The 24,584-nt window shown below is 35.2% G+C and overlaps 2 protein-coding genes across 2 annotated transcripts; both read left to right on the top strand.

The window, feature by feature from the left end:
- Nucleotides 1-817: 817 nt before the first annotated feature.
- On the top strand, nt 818-12,885 carry LOC110115478 (armadillo repeat-containing protein 6). The gene is made up of 8 exons (XM_020848725.2): nt 818-1,030; nt 1,416-1,736; nt 2,110-2,393; nt 7,859-7,987; nt 9,067-9,189; nt 9,419-9,526; nt 9,632-9,810; nt 12,422-12,885. Exons 1-8 carry the CDS (start codon nt 889-891, stop codon nt 12,543-12,545), a joined length of 1,410 nt encoding a protein of 469 aa, XP_020704384.1. The 5' UTR covers nt 818-888; the 3' UTR covers nt 12,546-12,885.
- A 2,231-nt stretch (nt 12,886-15,116) lies between these two features.
- Nucleotides 15,117-23,584, top strand: LOC110115490 (sodium channel modifier 1-like). The gene is made up of 3 exons (XM_020848740.2): nt 15,117-15,394; nt 22,080-22,586; nt 23,434-23,584. The coding sequence occupies exons 1-3, from the start codon at nt 15,203-15,205 to the stop codon at nt 23,479-23,481; spliced, it is 747 nt and encodes a 248-aa protein (XP_020704399.1). The 5' UTR covers nt 15,117-15,202; the 3' UTR covers nt 23,482-23,584.
- The last annotated feature ends 1,000 nt before the right edge of the window (nt 23,585-24,584 follow it).

The following is a 24,584-nucleotide window of genomic DNA, read 5'->3' as shown; positions in this document are numbered from 1 at the left end:
TTAATAAACTCATAGTCAAATATTTCAATAATAAAATAAATCTAATGATACAAAACCTGTCTAATTTGAGCTCTTTTGCGAGCTAGAATACACGCGGCGATAGAGTTATAATTATACGTCTTAGAGTTGTATGGATATCCAAATCACACACAGAGAATACAATATTTTTTATCTAGAAAACCTGGAAAGGGGAAAAAATCACGGTGTCTGACCCAGTTGAAAATGTTTTCACTAGAATTCGAGTGGATTATAGTGGGCTGACTCGTCCTTGAGTGCGATAAAATTACAAATGTCAATCGTATGGTTGAAATCTAGTGACAAACGGGGATGAAAATCTGACGTCACTTGGTGGTCCGTCGAAAGTCCGACGTTTCTTAGGATAATATTGAGTATAAAATAATAAGAAATCAATATATCATTATTGGACATAAAAGACATAATATGCATTACTAATGACTTAGTGAAACATGCAATTGTCATATTACAAGCAAACAAATGCTATAGTGATAATTATATTTGATGTATGTGATGATTGTTAATATGATTTATATATAATATGAAATGTATATAAGGCAAGAAAGGCCGGACTTCGCACCAAATAATTTCTCATGTTCATGGGAAAATTATTGGGTTCGGACACCGGACACTGTCCAGAACCCAAAAAAATGCATCACATCACCCCTTACTCGATACAGTGGCTCAGTACTATTAAGTACCAAGCTCGATGCTACTCAATATTGAGCTCTGCTCGATACTGAATAACATAACTGGAACTAATTCCTATAAACTGTGTTAGATGTCCGAACCCACTAATTTTCCCCTACCTGAGTCTTTTGACTCGGGGTTTATAACTACGCTGTATGAGTGCGATATGTTAATCGTTACAGGATGGGCTCATCTAAGCGCACGATCTCCCAGCAAGCGTTCGAGGCGATGGTGGCTGAGAACATGGAAGATCTCGGTATGGATGCCGATGAGGCTCTCGAAGATACACTGCAAACCCTAACCCTCCAAGGGGTCGACCTCTCCGGTCAGCAGATATTCTCTCACTCCCTCTAACCTTTTTACCAGTTCCATTTGAGTTTGCACATCAATGTATGAGGCGACTTTACCAGCCTATTCTTCTTTGTTTTATTGATAATCTCTAGTCGCTAAAACCGAACTATTTTTTTCCCAGCAATTTGCCCTGAATTTTAGTATAAGAAATTTCTTGAGTATTTGGGTTGAAATATTGCACGTAATGTGGTTAACCACAAACAGATGATCTAAGGATAATTTTGATTATTTTTTCATTGTTTACGGAAATTTCCCTGGACAAGGATTTGGCATTTGTCAAGTGTATTGGTTTTTCCTACTAATGTAGTAATTTCAAATGGTTTGTGTTTTTGATGACATTTCCTTCTGCAAATATTCAGGGATTGTTAAGTGTGTTCCTGGAGTAACTAGTGCGAAAGATGACCCTGTCGTGAAATTGTTGGATGGGCTAAGGACCAGTTTTTTGTCAAAATTGGAAGGCAGAATGGCAGTTGCGCCTGATGAGATTGCGGATCTGGAGGAAATGGATGGGATGCTTGGCAAGCTTTATGATCTGTGCAGTGTAGAAGGATCGGAAAATGCTGCCATTGCAAGAAAGAATGGCGGGGTGGAGCTCCTAACTTCATTATGCGGCTTACTTTATGGTAGATTGGAGAGGCCTCTGGTTACAGCCTTAAGGGTTTTGAGTTCTATTCTTCAGGGTAGAATCCTTTATCTTACATTTGGTCTGTTTAGAAGAAATATCAAACATTGTTTAATGAATTATATCCTATTGGTAGTTTTGTTGGTTTTTGTTGCATTTCTGATACTTTGTAGTTCGGTGTTTGTTATTAGTCCTTTTCTTTGTTTGACTGTGCTGCTGCTTCATATCAAGAATATGATTTCCTTCGAAGGAACACATCCATTTTATTGGGAATGTAATGCTATTTCATTTGAATGCATCTGCTCATTATGTGACCTTGCAGGACAGTATTATAATTTAGAGTCGCGCTTCCCTTGATAAGTTTACAGTACTATATTTTTTTCAATATCCACTTGAGTTTTATAGTTTAGTATGCATATTTCTTCCCACAGATGTTCAAAGTACTGACACATTTGGCAAAAGTGGTGGTCCTAAAATTGTTGTGGATATTCTTAAAGAAGGCTTCCAAAATGCTACCATACTAGACAATGGATTTTCTGTCATTGCTGCAGCTTCTACTGCAAATGAAGTCCTCAAGGAATCATTTATGGAACTAAAACTTGATGAGCTTCTTGTAAAGGTTTTGAGAGAACAGACTAGAAGCTGTCCACAAAGCTTATATGATGCCATTCGCATCCTTTTAACTCCTGATGATAATCGAGTTGTGGCTTCTCAAGTATGTTTATGTAAATATGCACAACCTCTTTATATTAAAAATTTAATTTATGTTTTCTTTTCTTTTTATATGTACATGCTTATCTATTACCTATTAATCTAACAACAAATTATTTTCCCAAAGTTGTTTTGGATGTGCCATAATATTAACATGTTAAATTTTTGGGCACATGCCTTTTATTCATGTAATTAACTTTTTTAAAAAATGATAGAACTACTCGTGTATCTGGCAAGAATATTTTGAGGTTTACTTGAATATGAGATATTTCTAGTCTGATAGATGAATATGAGCTTTGGTTTATAGTCTCGTAGCAGACTATATCAAACAAGTACTGTTTACGTGAAAGCATGATGTTATCCTTTAGATATTTGTCCAATCTAACTTACCAAGTATAAATCTCTTCCTTCCAACTTTTTATATGGAAGAACCACTTGTGTGATGACAAATGAGTTAGCAAAAGATAAGATCATGTTGGACATTTGGTTCGTTAATTGTTGAAAATGGTAGAATATAGTGTAGAGGAAGAATCAAATTTGAAGAGAAAGAGGTGATGAATGAATGCTATGAGGGGAGGGAAGTAATGGTGAAGAGAAAAAAAATAAAGAATCTCATGACTAGGAGAAAAATAAAGAAATTGATCCCTAGATAAGATGCTAAAAAGAGACTATTTTAATTCCATAAAAAAACAGTAATTATTTTCCTTGGCTTATGCATTCTGGCAGCTATAATCTCATGAATAATCTAATATAATAAAAAATAATAAAATGAATATCCTTGCATTACTTCCAAGAAGTTGGAGGATGATAAGATGAATTATTTTCATGGAGTATCCTTGAGGAATGATAGCCATTCCTTGAGTTTGAATGATTAAGATTTAGGATGATGAGAAGCATTTCTTAGATAATATGAAGTATAAGAGTGATGATTCATGAAGAAAGAGATAAGAAAAAAAAAATGTAAAAGGAGTTGGATAAGGGTCAGTCAAATACAAAGTTATAATAATAATACAAAGTTATAATAAAGGCTAAAATTTGTGAAGCTTATGGAATTATGTGAAAGATTAAATGTAAATGAGGAATTGTAAAAGTTTTTTGGGGTTGTTGATCTTTAATGGAAGTGGGGAGTTGTGTTATTAATGGAAGAAGATGAAGCGAATCATCCATAGCACTTAGTAGTGTGGGGAATGAATGTGTTTGAGATTTTGTGAAGAATAAAATAATCTTGGGAATATGAAGGGTCACGTTGATTTTACATATCATTTAAGTGGAGTAAACCAATTTTTAACTGAGTTGACAATGCTTTAACTTCTTTGATTAGAAATAAAAAAATCAAGTGTGAGTTGAGGGGGTTGGTTTGGCGGTGAGTTTGGATTAGGCTAGCAAGTTTTTTGCGGACTGGGGTAATTTAGATGGAGTATTGTTAGGGTTCGATTAGGGCTCAATTTTTGGGAAATAGGGAATTCTATGATGGAAAATTAAAGAGGGTGTCTTGAGAAAATTTATATGGGATATAGAGAACAAAACACTAATTCACCTAATTCATATCACAAACTAGGACTTTATGATTATAATATCGAGATTATGCAAAGTTGAAACTTCTTCAGGAAAGAACTTAAAAGGCTAGATTTTAAATTTCTTTAAAGGAACAAATTAATTCGTAATGCCATGAAATTCTAACGAGTATTCTTACATAGAGGTAATATCACACATAAAATTTCAAGAAAAATATAATTCATTTGATATTTAAAAAAATCTAACTATAAAAAGTCATTAAAAAGCAAACTTGAAGAGATTTTTCAACAAATAAAGTTGACTGATGGACCTAAAATAGCTTTAATACTAAGTGATAAAGAAATAAAAGGAAGAAGATGGAGAAGAAGATGAAGATGATTGGAAGGAGAGATAAAGAAGCTTAACATGAAAGATATTGAAGGGGGAAGCCCACAACACACAACGATAGACCTTTATCTTCATCCTAACTACCAATCATCTCTACTCACAAGGAGAGGAAAAGAGGGGAGATCCAAGGGGGGAGGTCATCCTTGGAGGCTTACAGAATATTATTTCCTCATATTTCATTAATCATAAAATAAGGCTTTTGCCTTCTATCTTAGTAGAATGTTAGGTTTCAGTTTTACACAATTTTTTATTCACACATATAACCCTACTACAACAACATAATGCAAACTATAATCTAAAATTTTTTGATATATATATTTATCACTAAAGTTGAGCTTTTACAAAACCTAAAACAATAAATTGATAACACAATCATGATATTATAACCTAAACTTAGCATCTTCTTGTTAAAGCCTTAATGCCTTATTGTGTTGTAGCAATACTCTTCCCTCAATCAACTACTTATGATTCCTTCATCTATGATTTAGTGAGCAGTAAGCAAGATTTTGCTTTAAACTCACCTGCCATGGCGGTGGCTTAATGAAGAAGAAAGCTTAAACATGAGGTGTTCCTTGAAGATTTTGGCCATTATAAGTTCTAGAAGTGTTTGTGCATTGAACCCTATTCCTATATCTTGTATCGTGACAAGTTTTTTGTAATGAAGATAAGGTTTTTTCCTTGCAACACTTAGATATCAATAAATAAATCCAGTTTTTGTTATTTGATAAAGAAAATAACCTTGGATTTGAGTTTCTTATAGCTCTAGTAGTAAAAGCCCATCCTACTTCTCCTATTATTTGTCAGGCAAGACGTCGCAATACCTATCGTTGTTGGCCTCATTCTTATTATTTTGGTTCAAATGAATAAGGGTGGCTTGATTGAGCTTGGTGCAGCCCAATTATTTTAGCAAGCGGTTGACTCACTTGGCTCAGCTAACCTACATCTGACATAAAGCCCTGAAGCTATGCCTGAGTGGCACGATGCCAATTGGGTTGACCCAACCCCTTTTTCTCTCATTTTGGGTTATTTTCTTTATCATCGTTTGATTTTTTCCCCTTGAATATGTATCTTTGACTCCATCTTTGTTGATGACTAATGTATGCTTTAAAACTTGAATTTTGATTAACATTTCATAAACACTTCACATGCTAGTAATTTCCTTTAAATTTGATTAATATTTAGCTGTCCATGGTAATTTTTAATTGTATAATTATTGTTATTAGATGCTAGATGCTATTCCAAGGCCTTCTCACCATGATTATTCTTTGTAAGCATCTCCACAATCAATACAAAAAGAATTAGACTCAATATTATTTTTTGATGTATTCCTATTATAATTGAAAACTTCTTGGTCATACCATAATTACTTTATTGCTAGTCACTGCATTATCTTAGATCTTAGATCTTTGTTTTCATATATCTTTGGCACACACGCCATTCTACTTTAAGTTTGTACTTTGTACCAATTCAATTTTATGGCACTTAGTCATATGTCAAATAATATGAACATTATTTTTTGTTGTATACTTTTCTATTAATTGTCTTGGCTAAAAAATCTTTTATATAGAAGATTTTTATGGTATGAAATCAAATTTTTTCTTTGAAATGAATGTAATTTTTGTAAGCTTGTGGTTCATTACTCTCTCCTATCATATGACTTATGAGTTTTATTCTTGTATTGTAAACACAATCTGGAACATTTCCTATATTCTTAAATGAACTAAAGTTGTAAAAAGCTGTTGTTGGGCTTCTTAAATGTTTTGGTTGCGGGGTAGCTATTTTGAAAGCATTTTTAAGTTTTTACTTTTCATCAAGTAGACAACAAATAGTACTTAATCATATTTTAAAAGCATTTTACCTACTTCTTGAAGCAAAGCAAGCAAAAAAATGTCACAAATAAACAAAACTTTAGTTTTTAAAATTTCATCAACCTTCTTTATGCAGCAACAACAACAAAAACAACAATAGCAACAAATCTTTATCCCACCATGTGGGATCGGCTACATAAATCCTTTATCTCTATAGTGCCATATTAAGAGTCAAATTATCATTTAAATTTAATAAAAAAAATGGTCATTTTAAATGCTTTCTAGCCAAGTTTTTTTTAGCTCTACCTCTACCTTTCTTATCATAGACTAATTTCAATACATCTACTCTCTTAACAGGATCATCGCAAGGTCGACATTTTATGTGACCATACCATCTAAGGCGACTCTCTAATCTTATTTGCCACTAGTGCTACTCCAACCTTTTCATGTATAGACTGGTTTTGTATTTTATTTCTAAGTGTAGAGCCACTCATCCACTTGAGCATCCTCATCTCTACAACACTTAATTTTATGCTTCTCTTTTAATGACCAACATTTTGCATTATAAAGGATTGCAAGTCTCACAACCATCTTAAAAAAAATTCCCTTAAATCATCTATAAACTTGTAGATTTTATTTTGTTTATTATACTATTTGCAATATTCCAACTTTTTATAATCAATATAAACTTTAATAATATTTAATTTTTTTCCACCCTTTGAAAGAATATTTATGTTTCATTGATGACCTTTTATACCTTTCTCATGTTTCAATCAAAACTTCTTATCAGTTTATGATCTATTTCTTGACTCCGCTAGAACTTTCATGAAAATCTTCTTAATAAAACTAGTAATCTTATTCCATACTCGGTTTTATTCAACCAAGGGGCAGTTTGGGATTGCTTTTGTATTTTATTTTGTTTATGTATATTTGAATTGAAACATATTTGATATCTCAAAAACGTATTCTTATTTTTATTAAAATTTGGATAAGTTGATTTATGTGGCAATGGAGGTGATAGTTAGTGGTTCCCGATAGTGGTGGATGGCGGTGGTCGAAAATGGCTGGCAATGGTGGCCAGTGGTGGTGGCCAGTGGTGGTGGCTAGAGGTGGTGTTCAATGATGGTGATAGTTATTTTTAAGAACACTCAAAATCCCTAAAAATTGCATCTAGTATTTGAAAAAAAAAGCTGTTCTAACAAAAAAAGGAAAAGAAAATAGATTAAACAAATATGCTTTTAAAAGCAAAAGTAAAAAAAGCAAAAGAACAACAAAAAACAAAAAAATGATCTCATACAAACTCTAAAGAATTTAAATTGCCCGTCTCAACAAAACCTCTCTTGAAATATTAACAATTTCTCTTAGAAATTTTACCACGTTATCTTAAGGCAATATCTTTATACTCATAAGATATATGTCTATGACTAATAAATTAAGCCATCATATATTTTTGCGCTTGGCATTGTTTGTGCAGGTTGAGAATTTAAGAATTATGTTTTATTTGTCTATGTTGGAGCCTTTGTTTTGATGAGAGAAGTCAGTGAACATCAAAATTCCTTTGTTAGTGAAGAAGCTTGAATAATGGTTCCTGTAATTTGAGGCATTTTGGTTATTTCTTTTATGCATTCGTGTTTATTACTAATATGATTATACAAATTGTTTAATATTAGTGCCGACTGTTCAATTTGATTTGTTTCTTTTCCATTCAAAATTACACATCATTGTATGGATTTTTGCTTGATTGAAATCACGGATACAGGTTTATGGATATGCTAGAAGGTTCGCTAAAGTTGGTATTGCAGATGCTCTTGTTGATGCACTTCATGATGGGCTGAGTTCAAGTAGTTTAGTTTCGGCATGCATTGCTCTAAAGGCTGTTGCTGTCAATGTGAGTTTGTTGAACGATGTTTACTTGAATTGCAAATTTTACAAATTTTTCTTGTCCTTGGTTCCAACTTGCTCTTCTTTAACACAAAATGAAATACGTCTGTGATTGACTACTTAAATTCTCAATTTCATTTACAACTGATGATGAAATTTTTTTATTAATTATTTTTCTTCTATACATCAGCTTTTAGAAATAAGTTGTCTGGTGAGATTAAACTAAAAATATAAGCTATAAATATGCTTGGAAAATGATTTTTTTTTTGTAAATTCCATGTGATGATGCAGAATTGGCCTTGATATGCATTACAATTGTTACAGAATTTTTTTTTGCTATTTTTTCAATTAGGTTTATCTCATGTCATTTACTAACAAAACAAAGAAATCTCGCTCTTAATTCATTTTCATTTGAGATTTGAACATACTCTTTTTATTCAGCACTAAGCTAATATCTTGAGATTAGCCCCATGCCCATAATACCTTCATCCAGGCGCCAGCCCTCCATTCCTGAGGAACAAAAGATTGTTTTTTTTTAATGTTTATGTTGTTTCTTTAAGTTGTGTCCTTATGATTGAGTGCTCTTGCTTTGATAATATTAGAAAATCGTAATACACTTATGTAATACTGGAGTAATTATAATGCTTCTTCAAGGAAGTGTATTTCCGATGTGCCTATGTCTACCTGTGCCTATGTTTACCTGCATGGTCAAGCTCTTTTTTTTCTTCCTTACATAAGGAGAGTTTTTTTTTTTTATTATTTATATATATATAATTTTTTATGAGAGTTCTTGAGCCTAATGGTAACAAGCTTCACAACTGTGTATCTATATCTGTAAGGCGGTAATTTCATTTATCATTCTTCCATGAACTTGATAGGGTGTGGGATTAACTTCTGCGTACCACTTGTTTACTTGAAGTATCCTCATGAGGCATTTAAATGCCTTTCTAGAGATTTGAATGTCTCAGAGCATATAGTTTCTGTATATTATATGCGCATGTTTATCATATGAAGAGTGCATTTCTTAAGCATGAACTTCAATTTGTATTTATGGTTTAAGAATGATAAAATTTTATTTTTCTACAGGATGAAATTTGTCGTTCAGTAACTGGAAGTGGCGGCATTGATATTATTCTGAAATGTATAGATGACTGTAATGAAACCAGCGATAAAGCCGTTTCTAGAGCCTGTTGTTCTTTGTTGTCTAAGGTACTAGAAAAATGTTGATTTTACTTTCACTTATGAGTTTTAAATTGAAACCAGCTCTTTTCAAGAGAGTGGTTGGTGGAGCTTGAAATCATTGTTGGTGTTTAAATACATCGAACCAAATGAAAGATTTAACAAACTTCATCATTTTTCAAAACATGGTTCCTAATTACCAACTGAACCCTGAATAGAAAAGTATATTGACTTATCTTAAGCTGTTTTCTGTTTTAAGCTGGCAGGGAGTGATGAGAACAAGGGCGCTATTGTACAGAGAGGTGGCCTTGACATACTAATGAAATTGTGCTCCAGATTTTCTGAGGACCCTTCTATTTTGCAAGAGGTACCTTGGCATAATTATTATACTACTGGGCATTTACTTCTAGTATAGGTATTTAAAAATTGCAATAACCTTTTATTCATAAGTCTCAGTTAATTCATATTGTAGGTTATGTCAATTATTACCGTGCTATCATTAAGATCTCCAGTGAATGCAGCCCTTGCAGTAGAAGCAGGGGCAGGGGATTTAGCAAGCCAAGCAATGCAGAGGTTCCCTGCTGTGCATCAATTGCAAAGGCAATCTTGCTTCATGATCCGCAATCTGGTGGCTAGGAACCCTGAAAACCGGTATTAATATTAATTTTATTTCTGTAATTCATATATTAACTTTATTGATTTAGAAAAAGCATATGATAAAGTTCCAAGAGAAGTGCTATGGAGAGTTCTTGAAAAGAAAGGAGTTAATAATGCTTATATTCAAATCTTTAAAGATATGTATGCAGGAGCTATTACTTGTGTTCAAACACAAGGTGATTTGACCAAGTATTTCCCTATTTCGGTTGGGTTACATCAAGGATCAGCCTTAAGCCCATATCTTTTTGCTTTAGTCATGGATGTTCTCACTAGACATTTGCAAGAGGATGTACCTTGGTGTATGCTTTTTGCTGATGATATTCTTCTTGTTGATAAGACTAGAGAGGGAGTTGAAGGTAAACTTGAATTATGGAGGTCAACTTTATAGTCTAAAGGTTTTCGCTTGAGTAGATCTAAAACGGAATATATGGAGTGTAATTTTAGCAGTAATAGTCCTAGTGAGGGGATTGTGACTTTGGGCAATCAAATCATTAATAAGAGTACATGTTTTAGATATCTTGGATCTATTGTTCAGAGTGATGGTGAAATAGATGGGGATATTATCAGCAGAATTCAAGTTGGATGGTTGAAGTGGAGGAATGCATTGGGCTTGTTATGTGATAGAAATGTACCCCTCAAACTTAAGGGTAAATTCTATAAGATGGTAGTGAGGCTTGCAATGCTTTATGGTGCTGAATGTTGGCCATTAAAAGAGAAGCATAATACTAAGTTAAGTGTGGCAGAGATGAGGATGCTCAGGTGGATGAGTGGCTTTACCCTTAGAGATAGGATACGAAATGAGCATATATGTGAAAAAGTTGGAGTAGCTCCAGTAGAAGATAAGATTAGAGAGAGTCGCCTTAGATGGTTTGGTCACATAAAACGGCAGCCTTCCAATGACCCGGTTAGGAGAGTAAAGGTATTGGATTTGACTTATGTTAAGAAAGGTAAAGACATACCTAAAAAGACTTGGTTAGAAAATATTAGGAATGACCTTTCTTTATTAGATTTAAATGAGAAATTGGACCTTTAATAGGACACAATGGAGAAAAAGGATTCATGTAGCCGACCCCACGTGTTGTTGTTGTTGTTGTTGTAATTCATATATGCGATGGCTGAAGCTCTCCAAAGCGATTGTTTTTGGAATGGAGTGCAACTTAGGCTTTAAATTTTATATAAGGTCCAATGCAACATTGATTACCATTGCGACGCACGTTATCATGCATTTTACAAATCTATTAAAAAATAGACATTTCTGATTGAAATCTGGCATTCTAATATGAAAGATAATTGCCCACAAATAGCAAATGGTGAAAAGTTTTTTTTTTTGCTATTTTTGTCGGATGACATAAACGCACATTAGGGAAGCTGAATCAAACAGTGTTTTTATCTTACCATTTTGCTTCTTGGACCTCGTGTTAGCTGAACTTTATAGGAAAACATAAGAGACATGTATATTGAGAAATCTGCCCAATGGTATTTCAAGTTAAGTTGGGTAGCTTCAATGGGAAGTTGGATTTTAGTATTTGAAAGTTAGCATGATTTTGTTCCTAGGCCTGGAAATCAAAACATTGAACACAACTGAAGCCTTTAGTATCTACTATCTATTGTATGACAGCCACTAGCTTAATCATTACATACTGATTACTGAGCTAGTGTTCTAGATGTGCTTGTACTACTATTGAGAGTTTGTTTAAGGCAGCTTTTTACAATTTTGTTTTTCAGAAAATTGCCATCAGTATTTTTGTGTTAGGCCGGTTCAGCCTGAACCGGCCTAGCTCCAACCGGTCCCTTTTAATGGCCCAGTTCAAGTGTACAAAAGGAGGGGCGGTGGCAAGAGAGAGAGAGGTGGGGTCCACTAGAGATTCAAATACAAATGTTTGGAGTCAAAAGAGGGGGTGACAAGAGCTAATTTGTCTTTTGGCTTTAATGATTAATTGTATTTTTTTTATTCGGTATTCAAAAATATTTAATGATTAATTGTATGTTTTAAGTATGAGGGAGGAATCAGGGTTAGGGTTACGCTTTGTTTAGGTGGCTGATTTCCGGAGTTCTTGTTTTGATGTCTTGGGCCCTACATTCGTCTAGAGATTGTGAGAGAATGATCCTCCTCTCGAATTGAGGATCAATTGTATCTTTTTTATTTGTTTCCGTTGTTTAATTTCCACCATAAAAACTATTGTTTTGCTATTTTTTTTCATTAGATTCGTGAAGTTTTCTCGTTGTTTTCATCAATCTTGTTAGGATTTACTTGAAATATTCAAGTATTTCCTATCAGTTTGTTACATATTTCTTGTTTATTTTAGAGATTTCTGTGGTCAGGAGCTATTTCTAATAACTAGATAATAGCTAGATATATTAGAATGTGATAGTGATAAGGAAGTTATAATCGGACCTTTTTAAAAAGAGAATATATATATATATATTATTCCCACAACAACTCTACACTTATGTTTTGAACAGTTACAGCCACTTCAAAAAAAATCTTAAATTGCATGGTGCCTTTTTCTTTCATTTTAAGAATTATTTTTCCATATGAACCAATCAATTTTGATACGTCTTGTAAAACCGTATTTGAGTCCTGATTTGGATTGTTCATTGATAGGATAATTCTTCTTAGCTCTGGTATTGAGAAGCTGATTAGGAAAGCTAAGGGAAGCCACGACAGCTGCAGGGATGCTGCCAGTGCTGCACTAAGGGACTTGGGCTTGGATGATTACAATGCATAGAATTCTACTCTCTAGATCAATTTCAACTTTGCTCAAATGGAGAAACTACATGAGAACTAACCGTTTGATTGAAGACTTGGCTTCTGTCATTGTTCTTATAAATCTTGCAGCATGAAGGTAAAGCAAGTATCAAGCTAAGATCCTTCTTGTCCTCGGTAGTTCTCTCTTTCGGAAGTTTTATGACTAAGTTTTGGCCAAAATCTACCGCCATTAGTGTGGATTTTTTGAAGTGAGGATTTGTTGTCTATGTTCTATGCAATGTGTCAATTTTATATACCCATTTTATTGTAATGTTTAATTGGTTTGTTATCCATTGATTGATTGAGAATTTTTTGCTACAGGATTTACGTTAACAGTTATTTACTGTCATCGAAGTGAACTGATGCTCGATGCTCTTGTTTGGTTCCTCGTTGAGAGGTGAAATTATTTTGTGCGAACTCCGAACGTCATGTCGAGACTAATCATAATGCATCACTTCAACATGGCACATTCTGATTGATCTCTGGATGATGTTCTGCGTCCTGTCTCTGCACAAAATAATCTATCCGTTGAGAGGCTGAGAGCTAATGAGCACGTTTTATCTGCTAATTTTAAATTAAAAATTTTTATATTTAGTTTTAAAATTAAAATTTGTTGTGGGTTTGAATATACACGGTGATAGAGTTTTAACTATACGTATTAGCTTTGCACGGATATTCAGCACACACACAGAGAAAACAAGATTTTTTACGTGGAAAACCCTTAAAAGGGGAAAAACCACGAGACTTAGCCCAATTAAAAATGATTCCACTAGAATTTGAGTCGATTACAAAGGGTTGACTCGCCTCCAAGGGCGATTAGATTACAACTAGCAACTGTTCGATAGAAATTTGGTGTTAGTTGATAGTCTGGCCTTAAGCAGAACGTCGGGCCTTGAGCAAAACTTTGGGCCTTGAGCAGAACGCCGGGCCTTCAGCAGAACGTCGGGCCAGAACGTTGGGTCTTGAGCAGAACGTCAGGCCTTCAGCAGGACGTCGGGCCTTAAGCAGAACGTCGAGTCTTAAGGTGGTGGTGTGACGAAGCTCTGGTGATGGTCCGACGAGACTCCGACGGTGGTCCGGCGAGCTCCTGCGGTGGTCCAGCAAGGTTCCGGCGGTGGTCCGGCGAGGTTCCGGCGGTGGTCCTGCTAGGTTCCGACGATGGTCCGGCGAGCTGCTGCGGTGGTCCGGCGAGGTTCCGGCGGTGGTCGAGGAGGAATCACTTCGTGCAAAGCAATTGCAACTCATCAAAGAAAATCCAAAAATAAAAAAAATAAATCATTTTTTAATCTACGAATAAGCAAATCCGAAAATAATAAAAAAAAGATTAAATACATTAATTTAAGGAGTAGCTCTCACATTAGATTATTAAAATTTATAGAATAAACAGTAGGGGGAGAAACAAGAACCAACGAGATTATGGTAGTGGGCGAGCTTGGCCATGGTGGTGCTTTCTCCTCCAGGAATGATGAGGGCTTCAATGGCCTCCAGCTGCGAAGGCTTCCTCACCTCGACTCCTGTCACACCCAGCCTTCTCAGAGCTGCTCCGCAATCGCCATCAATCAACAAGAAGGTGAGAACGTATAAGGGATGAGAAGAGATATATATATATATATATATATATATATATATGTGGGTGTCAATATTTGTGGGTAGGATTTGGGTTGATCTGGGAATGACTCGAAATAACCTAGAAATCAGTCTTGATCGGCCCTTCCTGCCTGCCTTGCGATCCCGCCGGCCCTACTTGCTTCGCCTGACCCGTGGTCTGCGTTGCAACGTGTCGCGTCCACGACTCTGTGCGTTGAGTCCGCGACTCCGTGCGTCGAGTCCGCGACTCTGTGCTTCGCGTCGCGTCCGTGACTTGTGTCTCTGGCACCGCTGTCGCTACCCCGCCGGTCGCCGACATTGCTGTCGCTGATGCTGCCCCGACTGCCGCGTTGTCCCTAAACCCTAAACGGGTCAGATTTGGTTGACCCGAATCCGAAGTGGTTTGGGTTCGGGTCTAGAAAATCGACTCGTTTGTAAAAATGGGTTGGGTTGACCCGAACATAAATAGTGTCGGGCCAGTTCCGGGTTTGACCCGAATTCAACCTGTGTCCCGAAATTGACACGCGCGCGTGGACACACACACATACATATATATATTCGAAATATTTATTTGTATATGTGTTGAATATATTCTAAGTTAAATAAAATTAAATTCGCGTGAGAAATCCTTAAGGAAAGCAAATTTCTTTGGAATCAATAAAAATTAAATAATTATCAAGACAATATCTAGTTTCTAATAAAATTAATAGGATAAATCTCTCCAAATTTTAAAATTTAAGCTGTCTTTATTTCTGAGTTGACTTATTTTTGAAAAAAATATCCGGTCATTTCAGCAAAAAATTATTTATTTTCCTAGAACATAATTACATTTGGTATAAGTAATAATACCTAGATAATTATATTAATTGATATAAAAATATTTAATACAATTTATAAATACAAAAAAAAAGTGACCGCACAAATTTGTCGGATAGGTTGGAAAGGGTTGAAATATTGAAGATACCTCGCTTAGGGTCGAGGGCTGCAAGCGCGCGTGATATCAACTGATATAGAGTAGTGGAGGAAAAGCGGGAGAAAAGAAGGGGATTAATGAGCGTCTTCGGTGGTGATAGCTGGGCACGAGAAGCTCATCACAGAAAGAGGAGGCTTGATGATCTTCTGCTCTCATCCACTTCATCGTCTTCCACTGGCGACTCCTTTTATAAAAAGCTCTCCAATGGCAAATTCGCGTGCCTCGTATGCCCCCATAAACCGGTCCTTGATTCCCCTCTGATCCTATCTGTAAGTCTAGTTTTACCTCATGACCTGCCTAATCAAAATCCTTATATCGCGTTATTTGTATTTGCCATAAAACAAATTCCTGAGTTTTTGCTCAATGATCGATTCTGGTGGCTCTTACCATGAACTGTTAAATGCGATTGTGGGGTTTGTTCTTGATAATTGTGACCTTTACTCTGCTGTAATTAGGGCTTGCGTGGTTATTCCTATATGGATAAAAAGATTCCGTTTCTTCTTCCTGTCGTTATTAAAACTTGAAATTGATCCTCATAATGGCTTTAAGCAAGCGGTCTTGTTAATTCAGCTGAAAGTTATGCTTGCCTTGTTTTTTTGTTTTGTCTTGGGCAAGCGTCTGTCGCTGGCCTATACCACACATCTTATTTTATTTGCATAGAACATTCGTTATGATATAGTGAGAGAGTGTATCATCTTAGTGCTGTATACTTGTATGAAAATCCTGCACACATATATAAATAGGTTCAAAAGTAGCTTATAGGTGATATGTAATTTTTTATGTTGAAGACTGAAGAAAGGGGGAAAACTATGGGGTTTCGTATAGTTGAAATTATTCCACTAGTATGATTCATAGATTACAATTGATGTCCTTTCTTATAATTGGAGATGACATTAATACAATGTAAGAGATGCATTTTAGAAGAAGCATGCACCATAGAAGATGGCTTCTATGGCTGAAATAATAGATGGTTTGAGGCAGTGGAGCTGTCATCAAGCGATGCTTGGCGAGATATTTTGTTGTTCTCTTTTTAGGGGTGGCCAATGGCCAAGAAGGCAAGCATTGACTTAGGAGAGATAACATGCATCAGTGATTGTGCTGATGATGAGCATTTGCATTGATGTCATTGACGGGCGAGCATTAGGCGGGCATTAGGGTTAGTGTCGACAACAAATGTTAACCTTGCTAGGGTCTATGGATGTTGATGTTGGTGTTGACGATGAGCATTAATAATGGATGTCAACCTTATTGGTAACAATAGATGCTTATTTGCGACAATAAATTTCAAAGCTTTTTGGTGATATTAGGCAATGGTGTTGGTGTGTATGAGGGGTGAAGACCTTGTTAGCAATGAAGGGCATCAGTTTTAATGGAGACAGTTGATGTGCCTTGATGGTGATGGCGATCGTTGGCTTTGTTAGGCATAGAAGGTGTCAACCTTGTTGGCAATGGAAAGCATTAATGTTGGTGGATGAAGGTTTGACATCTCTTCTTTTGAAACTTCTTATGACCTCATCTCAACCACCTCAAATGTGCGGAAATATGATTTATTTATAAATTTTTGGAGAAGAACATTATAGTAATTTTGATAAAAATTAAAACACTTCGTTGGACAGTTTGTATTGATCCCACGTGATCATATAATGCAATTCAAGCATTTAATTTCTTAATGATGTATAAATTGGGCAATTTTTGGCTCGTTAGATTTTTCTGGTTGAGATTTACAGTTCGGGTGTAAGTTTGCTAAAAAGAGAGTTAAAATGGTCCCAAAATTTGATAATTTTTGTTTATTCAAATGCTTGTGTTGAGATCTATGTTTGATTGAATGGATTTTTTGGTGTTGTAATAATGAAGGCTAATATGCACACTGATAATATTGGCTGAATTTTCAAGAGTTTTTTTAACAAAAGAATATTTAAAAAGGGGATAGTCGGTCATGAGTGCGGGGCACAATGAGACAGGAGGAGGCAGGGACTCACACAAGGGTGCACGATAGGATGAACGATGACACAAGGTAGTGATATTCACTGGATCAATCAATGCATTATATTAACTAACTTATTTATTTTTTCTCCTTAAATAAGGGGTTAGGCTTTTGTTTAGGAGCATTTCTTTGATCAAAAGATAGTTTTTTGTTATTTTTGAATACATATCTTGGAAACCCTATCCTTCAAGGGCACTCTCTACTCTACAAGTCCATATCCTCCATGAGTCACAATCATGAAGAATGTATCTGTGGAACAGCTCATTGTTTTTTACAGTAGCAGTAATTCTATTTTGTATAACAAAGCACAACACATTACATTTTACCAATTAAACATTATCCAATATAAATAGCTTTCACACCTCAATTCTTCTAGATCATGTTATTCTTGATGATCACATTTTATAATAGATCTCCTTTTATATTAGTTTATATTTATTTATTTTTGGTAATAAATTATTTTTTTGTAATGATGAGTAATAAATTGAAAAATATGTTGCTCATATTCATAACTTTGTAGAAGCAATCTTCTCCTTCAACCATTGGGTCATGACCTTTTCACGTAATAAATTGATCTTTTGAGAACTTTTTTTTTCTTGGAGAACAATTTTTGCTATTGATTTTTTGGTGTACACTTTAGTTGAATCTTTAATGTTAAATCTAAAGAATCAATCTCCCATAATATACACATCTCAAAATCCAATTATTTTCAATTGATATATATGCATGGCAAGGAAAATAAATTTCCCCATAGAGTTTGGGCGTAGAATATATATATAGGTCCTTAGTTTATATTCATTTATTTATGGTAAAAAATTTTTTATTTCCTTAGAGGATATTTTAGGTGGATGCGATATTTCGATAAGCTTCTCAATGAAGATTATGAGAATATGAATGACTTTAGTGACCTTAGCATTCTAAATAAAATAGGAGATTTTTATTTTTATCATCGTATTAGTAAAATCGAAATTAGAGATGCTTTAAAGAAAATGAAGTGTGAAAAAATTGTTGCCCGATAATATTCCAATAGAAGTGTGGAAATGACTAGGAGATGAGAAATTTCTTGGCTTACGAAAGTTTTTAATATTATTTTGATGACAAAAAAAGATGCTAGATGAGTGGAGAAGGTGTGTGTTGGTTTCTATTTTTAAGGATAACGGTGATGCACAAGTGTGCGCGAATTATAGAGAAATTAAATTAATGTGTCATACATTAAAACTATAAGAAAGAGTTATTGAGCATAGATTATGACGTGATACTAATGTTTCTCAAAATCAGTTTGGATTCTTATCGGGTAGGTCTACTATGGAAGTTATACATTTATTGAGAGGTTTGATGGAAAAATATAGAGAGAATGAGGATCTACATATGATATTTATTGATTTAGAGAAAACATTTGATAAAGCTCACATAGAAGTGCTCTTGAGAGTTCTAAAAAAGAAAGTAGTTAATAATACTTATCTTTAATACTTATATTCAAGTCATTAAGGATATGTATGTAGGAATTATTACTTTGTTCAAACACAAGATGATTTGATCAATTATTTTGCTATTTCAGTTGGATTATATCAAGGATCCACTTGAAGCCCATATCTTTCTGCTTTAGTCATGGATGTTCTCACTAGACATTTGTAAGAGGATGTACCTTGGTGTATGCTTGTTGCTTATGATATTCTTCTTATTGATAAGACAAGAGAGGGAATTGAAGAAAAACTTGAAATAGGGAGGCCATCCTTAAGAGTCATAAGATCTAAAACCAAATACATGGAGTGTAATTTTAGTAGTAATAGATCTAGTGTGGAGATTGTTATTTTGGGCGATCATGTCATTAAAAAGAGTACACGCTTTAGATATATCGAATCTATTGTACAAAGTGATAATGAAATAGACGGGGATGTTATTAGTAGAATTCAATTTGGATGGTTGAAATGGAGGAATGTGTCGGGCTTGTTGTGCGACAGAAAAGTACCTCTTAAACTTAAGGGAACATACTATAAGATGGTGGTGAGATTTGCAATGCTTTATGGAGCAGAATGTTGTTAATTAAGAGATAAGCATAAAAATAAGTTAAGTGATGTAGATATGAGGATGCTCAGGTGGATGAGTGGTTTTACTCTTAGAGATAGAATGCAAAACGAGTACGTGAAAAGTTGAATTAGCTTTAGCGATAGATATGATTAGAGAGAGTCCTCTTAGATGGTTTGGTCAAATAAAATGTCGGTCGTACAATGACCCAGCTAGGAGAGTAGATGTATTAGATTTGGCCTATGTTAAGAAAGGTAGAGATAGATCTAAAAAGACTTGGTTATAAAGTATTGAAAATGACTTTTGTTTATTAGATTTAAATGAAAATTTGACTCTTAAAAGGATACAATGTAGAAAAAGAATTCATGTAGCTGACCCCACGTAGTCAGATAAAGGCATTATCAATGTTTTGAAACCGGACCGGACAACAAACCGGAAGAAGGAGAGGTTCATGGCTCGACCGGTCCGATCGGTGGAACCGGGGTCAAACCGGATGACGTAATAAATAATAATATTATTAAAAATTATAAAATGAATGAGAAATTTTCATCTAACACCTTCACTCTAAATTCCATTTTCATTTCAATATATTTTAAACCATTTGCAAATAAACATATGTAACCAAACAATTACCCCTTCCTCCCCATTACACTCGCATCAAAGTGAACTGTAACTTAGCAAATAGAGACAAGCATTTAAAATAAATAGTTATTATTAAAACAGTTTCACCATTTCAAGTTACCATAACAAAAACCCTTCTTAGGTTGATACAGACAATAGCTGAAGCAGTGGTGATATGAGTAAGAGAGAAGAAAAAGAGAAAAATAGAGACTACTGTATTCGAACTTGCAGATTGTAGTTACATGTATATATATATCTAAGCAGAGAAAAAGAAATTACAGAAATACCAAACGGTTTGTTAAAAAGCTACGGTTTAGATTCCTGAGCACTTGCCTCATCTCCTCCATTGCAAATCCCGCGGAACCGCCTGCATCCTTGGCAAAAAAATTGCATTTTTTTCATCAAACAAGCATCCCACTGGTCTTGAACTCATACAGAAGAAAAAAAAACTATCAAACAAAACCTAAAAATTTAGAGTTTTTAAAAAACTTACATCCCAAAATTTCAAGAAGAGAGAAGAAGGGATTGCGATGCGAGAGAGGAATGCTATTTTGGTTTCATTTCGTTAGAGAGATGTCCATCGTCGACATCGCGAACGAAGAGATCCCGTCGAGAGGAAGACGAAGTAACTAGAACTCTGGAAGCGGTTATTCACGCGAATGAAGTGAAGACAGAGGGGAATAGGAATCATGCTGTTATTGAAAACCCATGCTCAAAGCGCTTTATTTGGATCGGGCGGTTCTTTAAAATCGGTCACAGTTTTCCGGTTACCAGTCCGACCGGCGGCTTGTCCGGTTTTTGGGTGGTTTTATTCAGAGGCAGCTCTGTAAGAAAACCGAATCGGACGACTGATTAGGTCACGATTGAACCGGCCGGTCCGGTCCGGTTTTTAAAACCTTGGGCATTATGTTGATGTTGAATATTTTTTTATTTTGGAATGATGACTGATGTATGAAAAATATGTTGCTCATATCTGTAACTTTGGAGAAGCAGTCTTCTCCTTCAACCATTAGTTCGTAGACCCTTTTATGTAATAAATTGATCTATTGAAAATTTTTTATTTCTTGGAGAATAATTTTTTGGTTTACAACTAAGTTGAATCTTTTTAGAACCTTTAATCTAATGAACCAATCTCTAATAATACACTCTATCTTAAAATCAAATTTTCATTTGACATATCTATGCATGGCAGTGAAAATAAATGAATAAAAAACTTAATTATTTCATATTTTCCTTTTTAAATTATCCTTATTCAAACCAATGATGCTCCGACATGGTCACGGCGACACGGACACGACACGACACGAACACGGGACACGGCAATTTTTAAAAATATAGGACACAGGTACGGCGTGAACACGACATAATAATTTTTTAATATAATATATAGAAATTAAGGTGACATTATAGTAAAAATGACAAGCAATCAACTGCGACGTAGTAATCTTAAGACACATTTTATTTCATTGTCAGGAATTTTAAGTAGATGTGTATTCAACCCTAGAATAAGATCATTTGTAGGTGCCACCACAATAATTGCCGGTCTGTCGGGGGTCCAAGGGGGCGTTGCCCCCTGCGGAGGTTTCCGGGGGTAGCGCCCCCGGAACAAAATTTTATTGTAAGAGTAATTTTGAAGTTCTGCTTGTTTTTAAAGTTCGTAAGTTGTTTGTATGGGAAGATATCGAGTGGTACCGAGCATATACCTAGCAGTACCGAGCATGTACCTAGTGGTACTGAGCAGTACCGAGCATGTACCTAGAAGTACCGAGCATGTACCTAGCGGTACCGAGCATATATTGAGCAGTGCCGAGCATGTACTGAGCGGTACCGAGCATGTACTGAGCGGTACCGAGCATGTACTGAGCATGTACCGAGCATGTACGGAGGAGTACCGAGCATGTACGGAGCAGTACCGAGCATGTACCTAGCGATACCTCATTTAATAACCATACACGCGTGTCGGACACGCGTGTTCGATTTTAATTTTAATTTTTTAAATTGCGACACTCCAATGCCGTATTGGACACGTGTCCATGCCATGTCCGACGCGTGCCCGTGTCCGTCACGTGTCCGACAGCGCATACCCTCTTTAAGCGGAGTGTCGGTGCTTCATAGATTCAAACCTTCTTAAAGATGCACCATACTTCTACTTGCATCCATGTTTTAGTGTGCCTAATTTAGGTGCTAATAGTAGTGCTCATTGCTCTCTCGCTATTTCAACGATGAGCTTTATCTTAGGACAAAATCTAATTCATCAATAAAGGTTTACCTGTCATAATACGTTTTTGCGTCATTTCTCACTTCTGATAAGTGCAATTTTATAGATGCATATTAAGGGCTCCCGTCACATTGCAGCCGAAACCAAACTGAAGGAAAAAGAGCTATCAATAAAAGAGGAAATAAACAAGAGAATTGCTCTATCTGGTGATACAAGCGATATTTCAAGCTCTATTTGTCCATCCAGTAAATTGAAGGGCTCTGCGGTGCAAAATAAGCCTCAAAATAAGCCATTGATTGAGAAAACAAGGCAGGTCCTACTGGAGACTCACTGTGACAGAATCCGTGGCTATAATCTAAATGATGGAAGCAATCCAGCCACAGCTACTGCATTAACCCTTCTTTCAGATCATGTATCTGAACCAATTCAACGAACAAACTTTGTGGTGCCTTTCAACCACAATGAGAACAGTAGTGAGAGGATTACTGCAGTAGATTCTAAAATGATTTCAGATAAGAATGCGGAGCTTCGAAAGCGACGGGCGAAGGAACTCCAATTCACAGCTGCCGGTTGGAAGCGTGATGGCCAAGGGAAATGGTACAAAGATGAAAATGTAAGTAATCCATCTTTGTTGCTTTTTTCACTTTTTTGCTTGTGCAAATGCAAACTTTAGATTGAACGAGAAATGGAGAAAAAAAACATAGAAAATATTTGTTACGGGCATATTTACTTAATGCGTGGTTAAATGATGCCAATCATTTTAATGATTATTTTTTTGCCTTGAAGTAATTGTGTTATTGTACCTGGCTAATCATATGAGGGAAAACTATGAATGATTGCACAACTTTTTAAACATCTGTCACACCTTTTGGTTTTCAACTGTAATGCAGGAGAAATTATTCTGTGCGGGCACCGGACCGTCCGGAGGTGAATCAGAATGTGCCACATCACTTGGTACAAATGAGTGATGTGGCACGTTCTGATTCGTCTCTGGATAGTGTCCATATCCTCAGAGAATAATTTCATGTAATATAGTGGGTAAAATTCTTGCATCACTGAAGTGTTTAGTAAGTGGGAGTAAAAATTTTCATTTGTCTCCATTTTTTGTTGAAATAAACCAATCACAAGCGACTAAAAGTAAGTTTGTCTCTACATCCTGAAATTCTTGCAGTTGGAAGTTCATATCAAGATACTCATCCTTTCTTGTGGCAGGAAACTATTTTGAGATATATGCTTTGTTAGGGACGGCTTCTCTACTATTTCTTAAAGTAAATTTTTAATACAAAAGCTTCTTTAAAATACAATAAGAAAATTGCTTCAAATGAAGCAATAATCTGCTTTCTTTTAATACAGTTATTTCTTCTCTGCCATAAACTTTTCAACTTGATCCCTGATTCATCAATTGTGTTTGTCAGTTTCTAAAGCTGCAATTTTTTTTTTTTTTTTTTTTTAATTTCTAGGTCGAGTTTGATTCAGATGAAGAAGATCCAAATGTCTTTTTCAGTTGAAACATACATTCTTTTCCTTCAGTGCTTCCCTTGAGACAAAAGACTGCAGCGTTTTCCATTCTGAGTTTTAGAAATATACTTAAGATTTTCATTTTTCTATCAACGGGCTTATGGTAACGAGTCTCCTTTTGTTCTTTTGAGGGAAAACTTGTACTAACTTGCTTCAGTGTTATCTTTTTGGTTGGAATCATATCCTGTAAATATTTCATTATATTTTGGCATGAAAAGTTAAGCTAAGGTTTCATTTTTCTTAAGTAGCTTTATAGTAAAAAAATTAGAGTTCATAAAATTTTTTACTAGAAAATTGCTGTCCCAAATAAAGCCTAAATCATTCACATATAAATATGTTGTTGCTACATCTCCAACGGAAAACTCCATTTTTCACGGTAAAATACAGCAAAACTCAAAAATGCCGTGGTGCTGCTCCAATCGAATTGCATTTTAAGTACTTCGCGATAACGATCATTCTCCCTTTCCCGTGTTTTTCCGGTTGAGATAGCAAAATAACGTAGGTGAATAGTGTAACACCAATATTGGCGTCGCACTGTTCACCCGCAAGTAAATGGCGGAAGATTTGGCGTTGGGCTGGAGCGACCAAACGACGCTACGACGCCATGAGCACGTTTGGCGTTCGGTTGGAGATGCTCTAAACAAATACCTAACTTTATATACTTAATTTTATTAATATATGGATAATTTTTTTCAAGTATCTATCCTATTTGATATTAGGGCCACCCAGGTATTGTATTCTCTGAAGGGCAGGTATCAACCTTGGGGAAGGCTAATTCCTATCCTAGGTCTGTTATTTAGATAGAATTGGAAGATGGGCGGCTTTTGGCTCTAAGTCATAAATATAAGTAGGAGTGTAAATGAGTTGAGTTGAGCTTGAGTCACCTCTGGCTCGAGTTTGATAAATCAATTGAGTTTGAATTCGAGTATGAGCTTTATTCTACGAGTTTGAGCCGGCTCATAGGTCAGCTCGTTTATTATGAAAGAGAGAACATAATTATGATTCAAGTAATTATTATAAAAATAGTAAAAATAATGAGAAGTTAAAAGATAAATAATAACTTAATTTTTAACTATGTATATATATATATATA

Source organism: Dendrobium catenatum, unplaced genomic scaffold, assembly GCF_001605985.2.
Source record: "Dendrobium catenatum unplaced genomic scaffold, ASM160598v2 fragScaff_scaffold_1483, whole genome shotgun sequence".
NCBI classification, from domain to species: Eukaryota; Viridiplantae; Streptophyta; class Magnoliopsida; order Asparagales; family Orchidaceae; genus Dendrobium; species Dendrobium catenatum.
This window is presented reverse-complemented; position numbering and strand designations above follow the sequence as displayed.

What these genes read in the sequence shown, in the direction of transcription:
- LOC110115478 (XM_020848725.2), top strand. Translation starts at nt 889, where the DNA reads ATGGGCTCATCTAAGCGCACGATCTCCCAGCAAGCGTTCGAGGCGATG. An exon ending in TAAAGGCTGTTGCTGTCAAT is followed by an intron (nt 7,988 to 9,066) that starts GTGAGTTTGTTG and finishes ATTTTTCTACAG; the next exon opens with GATGAAATTTGTCGTTCAGT. An exon ending in ACCCTTCTATTTTGCAAGAG is followed by an intron (nt 9,527 to 9,631) that starts GTACCTTGGCAT and finishes TTCATATTGTAG; the next exon opens with GTTATGTCAATTATTACCGT.
- LOC110115490 (XM_020848740.2), top strand. Translation starts at nt 15,203, where the DNA reads ATGAGCGTCTTCGGTGGTGATAGCTGGGCACGAGAAGCTCATCACAGA. An exon ending in ATTCCCCTCTGATCCTATCT is followed by an intron (nt 15,395 to 22,079) that starts GTAAGTCTAGTT and finishes GCAATTTTATAG; the next exon opens with ATGCATATTAAGGGCTCCCG. An exon ending in AATGGTACAAAGATGAAAAT is followed by an intron (nt 22,587 to 23,433) that starts GTAAGTAATCCA and finishes TTTAATTTCTAG; the next exon opens with GTCGAGTTTGATTCAGATGA.